At 36.9% G+C, this 12,578-nt stretch overlaps 1 protein-coding gene across 1 annotated transcript in view; it reads right to left on the minus strand.

The window, feature by feature from the left end:
* Positions 1 to 441: 441 nt before the first annotated feature.
* Positions 442 to 12,578, minus strand: part of LOC134838976 (nipped-B-like protein) — a gene marked incomplete at its 3' end in the record, with an annotated part of 30,419 nt that continues 18,282 nt past the window's right edge. Inside the window, 6 exon segments of the mRNA XM_063854349.1 lie at positions 442 to 734; positions 900 to 2,199; positions 2,527 to 2,705; positions 2,975 to 3,392; positions 9,962 to 10,782; positions 11,168 to 11,252. Coding sequence (XP_063710419.1) covers positions 442 to 734; positions 900 to 2,199; positions 2,527 to 2,705; positions 2,975 to 3,392; positions 9,962 to 10,782; positions 11,168 to 11,252 — 3,096 coding nt within the window.

Consider the following 12,578-nt stretch of genomic DNA (forward strand, 5'->3'; position numbering starts at 1 on the left):
AACGACTCATTGAAATTATTGGCAAGGCCATTTCATTTCGTTTTGGAACGAATCATTGAAATTATAGGCGAGACCATTTTATTTCTCTTTGGAACGATTCATTGAATTTATTGACAAAGGCATTTCTGTTCAAAACGTACGCGAATTAGGTAGCTCGAAATTGTCTGGCTTTAAATGGCAAAAATTTCTCTCGTTTTATTCTTTGATGTTTACCGAAGTCCCCTTTGAAGTAAACTATCTTTTCATTTTGGAGTAAAATGGTGTTAAGTTAGAGAAATTGTTCTAAAATGTAGCGACGTTAAATTGCTAAGGCAACAAAAAGTAGGGAGTGAAATTGTATGGTATTAAGTTGCTTTGAGTTAAAAAGGGGGAAACCGTTTCAAATGCTTCTACTTTCTACTCTCACCAGATTTGTACCTCTCGTTCCCAAATTTAGTTTACCTCAAGGTAGTGTCTCACTACAGCCAGTCTTTGCTGAGGATCCACCACAGGCGAAGTATATCCTCCGAACTGGATATAATTGATGACGACTGTTGGTTCGAACTTCACTCCACTCTTCCTGCTCACTGCCTTCTCAAACACTTTGGCCGCCTCGTTTGGAGAGTAGTGCTGGAACTTGGAGTCACTCACTGAATAGACTGTCTTCAGGTGCTGCTTGATCAGACAGAGGAGAATGCAGGCGTGAGATTGTTTCAAGAGTTCAGTTAAGGCTGCATCTTCCTCTGGGTATTTTTCTGAAAGCAAGCTCCTATTTCCTTCAAAGATCGTAAAAATCCAAAGCATTGCATTTTCAACGCTATCCCTGCACACAATTGAAAGCTAACAGTATACAATGCTTAACAAATGAAACATAATTCTTAACTTCATTTCCATAAGAGATGAGTTATAAATTTTCTAACCAAGCAGCGAGTGCTCATCTTCGAAGTCATCCTCGTCAGGTAGTGGCTGCACTTGCACCCTTGAGTCTGCACTCTTCGCCAAATCACTTGACTTTTGACCCTGATTGACATAACTTTGCTGACCTGCAAGTACGTGACTGGGACTCGATAATTGTCCCTGTTGAGGGTTCACGTTGGGGCTCGGCGCAGCATCAATGGCCATTGCATTTACATTGGGCATATTTTGTTGGTGCAGATATTGCATTGGATACATAGTATTGCCTACATGTGATGAGTTGCTGATAGGATTCCCTTGGACGTATTGACCCATTTGAGGGTTCGAAGCCAGGGATTGCAATGCATTCAACTCAACTGATGCATGAGCGGGACTCATTGCCGACTGTGTTTGACCATACATCATTCCGTTAGCGCCCATATAGTATCCCTGCACATTGTCCATCATTCCATGCTGTTGTATTGGATGTTGCATATACATTTGCTGCTGAGGATTCATATTACCAAAATCTCCTTGTTGATGGTACATGTTATGTAAGTTCTGACCTTGAGTTTGATTATAAATCTCGTTGGAATGTGTTTGTTGTGTGTACATGAAGCTGTTTCCGTAATAATTGCCAGTTTGTAGCGCATTTTGTTGATCATTGGCTGATTGCGACTGATATTGGAAGCTATTACTGATCTGCATGGAATTGTTTGGCAGCAGGAGTTGCATATTTTCCATTGCACTTTCTTTTTGCTCGACTAAAGTAGCTAGTAATCTTCTCTCAGGATAGAAAACGTTTTTAAACTCTGAGAGAATATTTGCTCCGCTTATAGACAACTGAATGTCAATGACATGGACAATAAAGAATACTTCATCTTGCATAAGGTATTTGAACGAAGACAAATTATCAGCAAAGAAAAGCAGTTCACGTAAAGAAACGTGGTCCGCGCTATCGAACATAGCCAGCAGAGGCTTTACCAGCGCCCTTCTATTATTTCGCTGCGTCCTTAATAACGTATACAAGGCTGAGCAACACGCTTCGACGTGGCACATTTGATTCGGTGCTTGACCTTCGTATTCGATTCGGTAACCTCTGATTAGCTCGTAAGCCGGTAACAGACTCCTGTGAAGCGAGAAGGCTAAGCTGAGTCCTTGAGATGCCTTCTGATGGACGAATCCAGGGTACTTCGTATCAATGTCAACCAGCTGTTCATGAGCTCTGTTTCTGTTAGATGCATCTGTGTCTGAGCTCAGTGCAATGAGATACGGGACACAGTTCACAGGTTGTACAAGTCCTTGCTTCAATACCAGACTCACCACCTAGACAAAGAAAAATTAAAATATACACGAAGCCATCAAAAAATACTTATATTCTGATTCAGCCATTTACGGCGCGGCGACCCATGAACAGTCAAAAAATTCGACCGCACGACAAAAGAAAGGGCTCTTTTCCTTCACAGCTCCCCTGTGGATTAACGACCAAAAAAACCCAAATTATTTTTCAAATGAGAAATGAGTGCGCAGAGAAGCGGTCACTTCTATGTTACATTTGCTCAAAAATTAGCCGTTTGTTCCCGGGTACTTTTTTTGCTATTTTAGAAGGCAGCACTTCAGTTCACCAACATTGAGCAATAAAATTGGGCATACCTTTAGAGCCTGAGCCCTGATGGAGGGTTGTGTGGCGAAGAAGTTCGCGAAGATACAGTTGAGGTAGATCTGGATGATGGAGGAGGCCATACCCGAGTTCAGATCCCCCATCTCCTTCAGAGTGTCTGCCATCGTCGCTCCACCAGCCCCACTCTCGGCTGCCACTTTGGCTTTCTTGACTAGAATAATAGTTGTCATTTTTTACTAGGTTTCTTTGCCATAAACAGAAAATAACATCACACATCAAATGCGCGCGTTAACTTATGAGTGTGGACTTTGATTTCGTTTCTATCTTTATGGAGCTGACTACTTAAAGCCAGTCCAGTATAATCTCGTGAGTATCCTAACTATTTAAGAAATACAGAGACTGAAATCGTAAACGGTTACTTCGATAAGTATCACTCGGCAGTAGTTATGAGACCCACAAAAGTGGCATGAAAAATCTTACATTCTTCGTCAGCCTGCTGTAATCTTTCATCTTCCGCAATCAAATACTGCTCCATATTATGCAGCACCAACTGTCTCAATCCTGCAGACCCTCCAGATCCTGCTTTGGGGGTCAATGATTGTCCTATATTTGACCCTATTAATGTGGCTCCTGTTTCCAGAACATCAAAGTAGAGACTCTTCACTTTCTCCCATAGCAGTAACTCAGGATGTGCACTGCATATAAACCCCAGTCCGGTCAGTGCTTTCGCTACAACATCTGGACTGTGGCATCTGGCATAGTACAACATGTGATCAGCGACTAATTCACCGAACTTACGTTGCTTCTGCTTTGCGTTTGCTTCGTGGTTTGAAGCAGGGTTAGCTGGTGTCGGAGATGTATGCTGACCTTGGTTTACTCTTTCGTCTGAGCTGGAGTTCTGAAAAGTCAATAAAAGTGCCTTTGATGATAGTCAAAAGCAGGGGCGAATCTAGGATTTTCGCAAGGGGGCGCTTTCAAAAATAATTTCGAAAATTTTGTCGACCTTTTTTTATGTCGACCAAATTGATTTTATGCGCTCTCCCAAATCACAATAAAGAGCCTTTTTTGACCAAATTTTCTGCGCCGCGTTTTTAGGCACGTTTTTTTTCGGCGCGCGCACCCCCTTAAAATAAGTAATTTTGGCTCCTTTAGAAAAATTTTGAGGTTAATCAGCCAAAAATGGATATCTCAAAATGATACAAAGGGAGGAACATTTGGGTCAACAGGCGGTCGAATTCTTGCAAGCCCCCCCCCCCCCCCCCCCGCAAAAAAAACATCGGCTAGTGGTCAAAATTCTGTTGGAAAACTGTGAATAAACTTAAGACAACCAAAAAAAAACTAATTAATTTTGAAGTAATTTCAAAAAAAAATAAATAAATGGCCTTTCAACGTATTCAATTGCGCGAAAAATTACTCGTCTTTAATTAAATCAATCGTTCACAGATAAAACAAGGATATCCGGCTACTGTGCAAGTAGCACAGAATATCCCGACTAGTCTTTAAAAAAAAAGTTTTTTTCAAAGAAATTATCTTTTTTTTCTGCGTGGTGTGATAAAAAGATCTGATCAAAAAAACTAGATTTTAGGTATATTCGACAGTCATATGAAAACAGGCAAATGGGAAAACAGTTTTCGTAGGAAAATAAAATGAACGAAGATGCGAAACTGAGAACCGCACTAATTGCCAAACAACACTAATAGGATGAGTACACCATGACGCTAAAACATAAGCAAACAGAACTTCGAAATATGTTACACTTGAAGAAGTGAAAAAACGGAAAAAAATCGTGTTTCAATTTATTTAAATATTTCAATAGAGTCGTCTTAGTGGCGTTGAATTTCGGCATTCAAAAACTTGGTCCCAGAGTCTTATTGATCTCAAAAATACTATCGGATATTTTAGCGCAAAAAATCAGTAAAGAGGCGACAGAATTGAAGCCGACATCCAATAAGCTGAAACTCAGCCAAAAAATTTCATTGAAAAACATGACGGAAAAAAATCTTGAACCGCCCACAAAAAATCCACGATAGCTATATAAGGTGAACCAAAACTTTTGAATGTCTAGATTGCGATAAACTAGAACCCCAGCCAAAGCTGGAGGTACGTGTTTGATATTGGATGAATTTGCAATACTGATGCACCACAAAAAAATTGATTTCAAAAATTGAATTTTGCCCAACACCTTTCCCAACAGTTGTTTCTCTACAAAAAAAAATGAGAACAAAAATTTTTTGAGATAATCAATTTTCCCAAAGAGATAACATTTCTCTTGCAAAAAAATTGAAGAGCGGCTGCTTCGGCAGGAACAATTATCGCAACCGGTTCTTTCAGTTGAACTTTTCATCTGAGATTTGTTTGCGTAAATTTTCAGAAAATTAAAGAAAAAAACGGTCGTAGTTCTAAAAAAAACGGTCAAAATTTTTTTCAAAATCCATGATTTTTTTCCTTCAAAGAGAAGGTTGTGGTCGCTTATGCAGAGAAGATTCCCACAACCGGATTTTTAGATTAAACAAAACCTGAAGAATACTTCGACTTGTTTGAAGGCCATAAATTTTTTCATAACCAAACTGCACATAGCCAGTTATAAAGGTAGACTTTCAACAACCTAGGTAGGGAGAGAAGTCCAAAAAACGGTAATTAAATCAAAAATTTGACAATTCCGAGAATCATAGCTTATCATGTACAAAAACAGGGCGTAGCCGCTCATTCAGAAGGGATTCACTCAACCTATAAAATCGATTGAACCCAAACCTCAGATTTGGAAAGGTAGTTCATGAGAAATAATAAAATTTTTATGAAAACACGGTCTAAAATAGACTTTTGCGAGGTCTATAAATTTGGGTGTTAGAAGAATTTGGGAGTAGTCAGATTTGAGAGAGGTATTTTTCGAGACAATGAAATGAAAAATAAATAAATATGGGTCAAACATTCCCAGACTTTTTCAAAAAAATCAACAAACAAATTTTTAGACATAAAATCAGCATGGAAATGCGGAGATGAGTGTTCAATTATAGGATAAGTGCACCATGACGCTAAAACATCAGCAAACAGAACTTCGAAATACGTTACTCTTGGCGAAGTGAAAAAACGAGAAAAACGAAAAAAAAAAAATTTCCTGTTTCAATTTATTTTAATTTTTAAATGAAGCCGTCTTAGTGGCATTCAATTTGGGCATTCAAAAACTTGGTGCCAGAGTCTTATTGATATCAAAAGTACTACCGGATAAATAAACGCAAAAAAATCAGTAAAAAAAAGAAAACAATTGAAGCCTACATCCAATAAGCTGAAAAATTTTCATCAAAAAACATGAAGGAAAAAATAATGAACTGCCCACATAGGATCCACGATAGCTATTTAAAAAGCTTATGCAAATTAGACCACACAGAGGCGAAGCAGAGCTCCGCATCATTTACGATACAACACAAACATTAAAAAACATAAGCCGAAAAAAATTAATTGTTGAAAAAACTGGGTGAACCAAAATTTTAGTATGTCTGATTAAAAAAAACTAGGGGCCTAGCAAAAGCTGGAGGTATGTGTTTGATATTGGATAAAAATGCAATACTGATGCGGCACAAAAAATTTGATTTCAAAAAATGTACTTGCCCAAAACGTGGTTGTTTCTCTACTTAAAAAAGTGAGAAAAGTAAAAAAAATTTTGAGATAATCAATTTTCCCAAAGAGATAACATTTCTCTTGCAAAAAAAATAATGAGCCGCCGCTTCTGCAGGAACCATTATCGCAACCGGTTCTTTCAGCAGAACTTGTGATCTCAGATTTGATTGTGTAAATTTTCAGAAAATTAAAAAAAAACGGTTTTAAGTTTAAAAAAACGGTCAAAAGTATTTCAAAATCCCTGATTTTTTTCTGCAAAGAGAAGGTTGTGGCCGCTTATGCAGAGAAGATTCCAACAACCAGGTCTTTTGATGAAACAAAACCTGAAGTAAACTTCGACTTGTTTGAAGGCCATAACTTTTTACATGACCAAATTGCGCATAGCCGGTTGTAAAGGTAGACTTTCAACCATTTAGTTAGGGAGAAAAGTCCAAAAAACGGTCAACTAATCAAAAATTTGACAATTCCGAGAATCATAGCTTATCATGTACAAAAACAGGGCGTAGCCGCTCATTCAGAAGGGATTCACTCAACCTATAAAATCGATTGAACCCAAACCTCAGATTTGGAAAGGTAGTTCATGAGAAATAATAAAATTTTTATGAAAACACGGTCTAAAATAGACTTTTGCGAGGTCTATAAATTTGGGTGTTAGAAGAATTTGGGAGTAGTCACATGCAAATGAGCTTCCCAGAACCCGTTCTTTGAATTGTACCCACAATTTCAAATATGGCAGGGTAGCTTTCGATAATAACGATAAAGTTAGAATAAGACAAATTTGCGATCTTTGACTGTTTTTTCAGAGGGCCATAACTTTAGGTGTACAAAATTCAGATTTGATAGAGGTATTTTTCGAGAAAATGAAATGAAAAAAAATTAAAATGGGTCAAACATTCCCACAGACTTTTTCAAAAAGAAAATCAACAAACCGACTTTTAGACTTAAAATCAGTATGAAAAATCTGGAGGTGAGTGTTCAATTATAGGATAAGTGCACCATGACGCTAAAGCATTAGCAAACAGAACTTCGAAATATGTTACTCTTCACGAAGCGAAAAAACGAGAAAAAAATTTCGTGTTTCAATTTATTTAAATTTTTTAATGAAGTCGTCTTAGTGGCATTGAATTTGGGCATTCAAAAACTTAGTGCCAGAGTCTTATTGATATCAAAAGTACTACTGGATAAATAAACGGAAAAAAAATCAGTAAAAAAGACGAAAGAATTGAAGCCTACATCCAATGAGCATGAAAATTTTCATCAAAAAACATGACGGAAAAAATAATGAACTGCCCAAATAGGATCCACGATAGCTATTTAAAAAGCTTATGCAAATTAGACCACACAGAGGCGAAGCAGAGCTCCGCATCATTTGCGATACAACACAAACATTAACCGAAAAAAATTAATTGTTGAAAAAAAACTAGGTGAACCAAAATTTTTGTATGTCTAGATTAAAAAAAACTAGGGGCCTAGCCAAAGCTGGCTGGAAATATGTGCTTGATATTGGATAAAATTGCAATACTGATTCACCACAAAAAATTTGATTTCAAAATTTGAACTTTGCCCAACACCTTAAATGTTTCTCTACTAAAAAAAATGAGAAATTTTTTTTGAGATAATCAATTTTCCCGAGGAGATAATATTTCCCTTACAAAATATGAGGAGCCGCCGCTTCTGCAGGAACCATCATCGCAACCGGTTTTTTCAGTTGAACTTTTCATCTCAGATTTGATTAGGTAAATTTTCAGATAATTCAAAAAATACCAAACAACTGTCTAAAGCTCTAAAAAAACGGTCAAAAGTATTTCCAAAATCCATGACTTTTTCCTGCAAAGAGATGGTTGTGGTTAAGCAGAGAAGTTTCTTACAAACCGCGTTTCTCGATTAAATAAAACCTGAGAAATTCGACTTGTTTGAAGGCAATAACTTTTTTCATTAACAAACTGGGCATAGCCAGTTATAAGGTAGGCTTTCAACAACCTGTTGTTCCGATTGAATCTATAAATGAATCAGATTTGGCCGAGTAAATAGCGAGAAAAGTCCAAAAAACAGTCAATTATTTAAAGATTTGACATTTCCGGGAATCATAGCTTTTTAGGTGAAAAAATTATGCAGGAACGTTATTCAGAGGCGAGTAACGCAATCTGTATTTTCGATTGAACCCAAAATCTCAGATGCGGAGGGGATTGTAAAGTTTGTGCTCCCCTTAAAACGACCCAAAATTTAATCATTAAGCAGATAAAAAAAGACCGAAATAAATTGGGCCGTAGCATTTTTTCAAGCGAAACAAAAAATACGAACGTTTACGAAACCAAGGTAAGTAAAATTACAAACTGTAGGAGTAAATCAAACACTAAAAACGACATCAAAGAAAAATACGCGCAGCAAAAAAAGATTTCAAGATGTGACAACTAAACCAACAGATAAAAACATAAATAATTCGCCGACAATTTTATTTGAAACAGAATATTTCACGTTCGAAAAAAAAACAGGTACCGGTCAGATTCGAACGCGGACCTTTGCCGTCCAGGGCATATTCGTTTCCTCCAGACTAAGTTAGCCATGAATGCATAGAAGTTTTAATTCGTTATGAGCCAAGATACATGTGATTTAAGTGATTTTGTTAAGCAAGTTGTTAACCCAAAATAAGTCTATATTCCAGTTTGATACCTCTTGCTAATTGCAAGCGCAATAATTTGGAAACCTAACCGACAGAGCTTAAGTCGACAACCATGAAGCCGAAAAACCATCCGTAGAAAACTAATATCATAACTATAATTATAGAAACAATCCTTTGAGTTCTAGATACAGCATGAGTAGTGACTAGTTCCCGGTACTTCAATTTGAATTTTCATGACACTGAGCATGTCAGCAGCATAGGAGAATCATAATTGATTCATCTGACTTTGTTAAACTAGTTGTTGACCGGATAAAGTCTATAATTCGCATTGATAACGCTTGCTAATCGCAAGCATAAAAACGAAAAAAAAATCGTTCGAAAAATTAAAAATCTTCGTAAAATTTGCCAATTATTTTTTCAGAATTTGTCAAATTATAGCAGTTTTGATTCCTAAAATGGCAATTAAAATTCAAAAGATTGATTTTACTTGATTAAAACTAAATTTTTAAGGCTTAAATTAAGCATAAGCACAGAGACGAAGCTTTGCTTTGCTAACACTAGCGAGAACACGACAAAAAGCAGCTCTATAAAGTGCAATAAGATAAAGTTGAAACAAGCCTAGAATTAGTAAAAATTTGGCAACGTCTCGGACTCGATCTCCGACTGGTTGCGAGCTAGAGATTTAGATTCTCACGCACTAACCACTGAACCACGGATGCTTAATGATTAAAAAACACTAGCCACAAATTAAGCAGAGAACAGATGCTATGAAATTTCCAAAGCTACAGATTTATTATAAGAGAAGTGTCATCAAATGAGCGAAAACTTTTAATGCACACTTTTATTTGCGAGTTAGGCTAGGAAAAAATGAAGGCTCGTACCAATACAACTATGCTGCTGACTAGTGTAATAGGCTAATGTAAGCCTGCTCACTCCCTTGAAATGCGACTGAAAATCAGAAACTTCAAACCGGTTTTTCTCGACACTGGGGCAGTTTTTGGAAATTTAATGTCGTTTGAATCATGATCTCAAGGGCTTTAATACAATACATCACTCAATTCAATCCGATGATTATTTGTGGTTACTAAATTTGCGTGCGAAAAAAAATAAAACATCCGAATGCAAAGTTCCTCCGAAATTGAAAAACAATGAGTTTTCAATTAAATATGAACATCAATTTGAATAAGCTTTTTTTACTGAGTCAATTAGAAAAGTATTTCAAAATGTATTACTGTAGATGGCGAGGTCAGATGTTGATAGAGATGCATTGACAGTCCCACTTGCGAATGCTGGAAAGGGTCATACTTCTGTGCTAGCAGACCCAGTGCATACAGAGCCCTGCTCAGAGAGCCCTTCGCTTTCCCAATGTAATCACTTTCACCTGTCACCGACGATCCCTGTTTGCTCGTTAGTTCCTGACACGCTCTCACACTCGCTAAAGTCGTGAAGAATTTGTCAATACAATCATTTAGTGTCTCGTAGTTCTTCGTCACCTTCATTACTACTGTTGTTAAGCAGCTAACACAATTACTCAGCGCATTTTGACCTCCATTCATAACTACTTTCATTAACTCTTCTTGTAAACTCGTTAACAAATTTTCACTCGGATTCGAAATCAGAGGAACTGTGATTTCGAAAATTGCTGCTGTGTAGTACAGCACCATCGAGTCAAATTCATTTGAAACTTTGGTCGCTAAGTAGGGTTGCAATTCATTGGCGTGATTAGCTAACAACGTTGGCTTTATCTTTGCAATGTGGTACAAAACTGAGAGACATGACATCAGTTTGGAACTGTGGACTCGACTCCTTCCACCCTGATCATTCGAAATCGCTTCCTCAGACTCTTCGAGGTTAACCATGTACTCCATAATACCATCGACTATTTCGGTCAGAGCTCGAAAATTGGAATTTGATGCTGAAGATATGGATCCTTCTTTGTCGTCTTTGACCAGGATTGAGAGGAGATTTTGGAAGCCTTCGAATCCAGTGTCAGTGGCATGACGCAGTGTTTCCACTATTTGGTTGATTTTCAGCTGGATGACCTTATTACTACCTATAACATTCAATTTAATTTAAACTATCAAACATAGCCAACAGACAGTTGGAAAAGAGTCAATTAACGCAAGTTAACAGAAAAAAACTGACTTGTTTCTTATAAAAAAAAAATGTCAACTTTCGAATTTCTTATTTAAAAAAATAGATGCCTTTAAAGCTCTTTGAACTTCTGGAACAACTTATGATTGGCACTTTTCTGATATATTAAATCAACTTGTGAAAACAGGAGCAAAAAGTAAAATTTTTAATTGACTGGAAAATCTGAAAACTAAATTCCACTTTCGAAACTAGAAGTCGACCACATTTTTCGTGATCTTTTGCTTTTCGATAGTAGATTTTCTTAATTTATGAGAGCGGAATTTAGTTTGGATGTTGTAGATTACCTGAATTAGGACTGTGCGATGATTTGATGGCTACATTCACAGGTACTACTGGAGTAAACCAGAGCTTTTCGAAAACTTCTAGAACCTAAACATACAAAACACGAATTAAGTTTTGACGAAGAATCTGAAAAAATTACGAGGCCAAACTGTGCACTGGATAGGAGCACAATTTTGTTTCTGTATGTTCCTGGATTCCAGAGACAAGTCTTAAAATATGTTTCAAAATGTAAGTGGATTCCACAAACAAAATTTCAGTGGATTCAGCATACATATACCTGTAACGTAAATTTTGTCGGCAAATATAGCTAGTTGTTCTGGATTCCGCAACTGTAAGTGGATTCCGCAAACTTTAAGTGGATTCCGAATTTTGTTCAATACTGAACTTGCATATGAACAATTAAAAGCTGAGCTGGAATTCTTATCTCTAGCAATGCGGAATTTAAAAGCAAAGACTTAACCATTGTCAGTGGCATCTACGAATAAATCTTGAAACATTGGTTACCTAAATCGGTGGATGACATCTTTTAGTATTTTGGAAACACAACACCAACAATTTCAATATTTGGAGTCATTGAGTTGAGAGTGTATGTAACACACAGCATATCGACAAATTAGGTCAGTATTTGGGATTGCGTCAATCCCAAATACTGATTTTGGAAGCATAACGCCCAATAAAGGCAGTAATTGTAGTCATTAGGTTGAGAGTGTATGGAAACACAACAGACATCATATCGCCAAATTAGGTCAGTATTTGGGATTCCATCGATCCCAAATACTGGTCAGTATTTGGGATTGATGAAATCACGAAAACTGGAATAATGTGGAATAAATTTGGAATATATCCATTATTAGGAGTCATTAGCTTGAGAGTGATTAGAAATCCAACGCATAGCAAATCGTCGAATTAGTTCAGTATTTGGGATTTCATCGATCCCAAATACTGGTGAGTAATTGGGATTCCATTAATCCCAAACACTGATCTATTCTAGTAAATTTCTATTCTATTTAATTTCTCTTCTAGTGAAATGAAATCATGTATTTAAAAGATATAATTTTAAAGGCTACTACACATATAAAAATACGTAAAGGGAATCCGCAAACAAAATGCTGATTCCACTTACAATTTGCGGATCCAACTTACAGTTGCGGACTCCGCAACAGCTCAATTTAACGATACATATGTTTTATCATTTGTTTGTGGAATCCAAAACAGCATAGAAGATCAAAGAAAAGTAGCAATGTTGCGGCTTCCGCCACAAATCTGATTTTGGCCTGTTGTGGATTCCGCTTACAATGCAGAGAATGCACAGTTTGGCCTCGTAATGAATTTGGTCATCTATAGCGCAAAAAAATAACATAGCCAACACAGTTGCGAAAGAGTCAATGAAAGCATGAAAATAAAAAACACTGA

The sequence above is a fragment of the Symsagittifera roscoffensis genome, chromosome 2, assembly GCF_963678635.1.
Source record: "Symsagittifera roscoffensis chromosome 2, txSymRosc1.1, whole genome shotgun sequence".
NCBI lineage: Eukaryota > Metazoa > Xenacoelomorpha > Acoela > Convolutidae > Symsagittifera > Symsagittifera roscoffensis.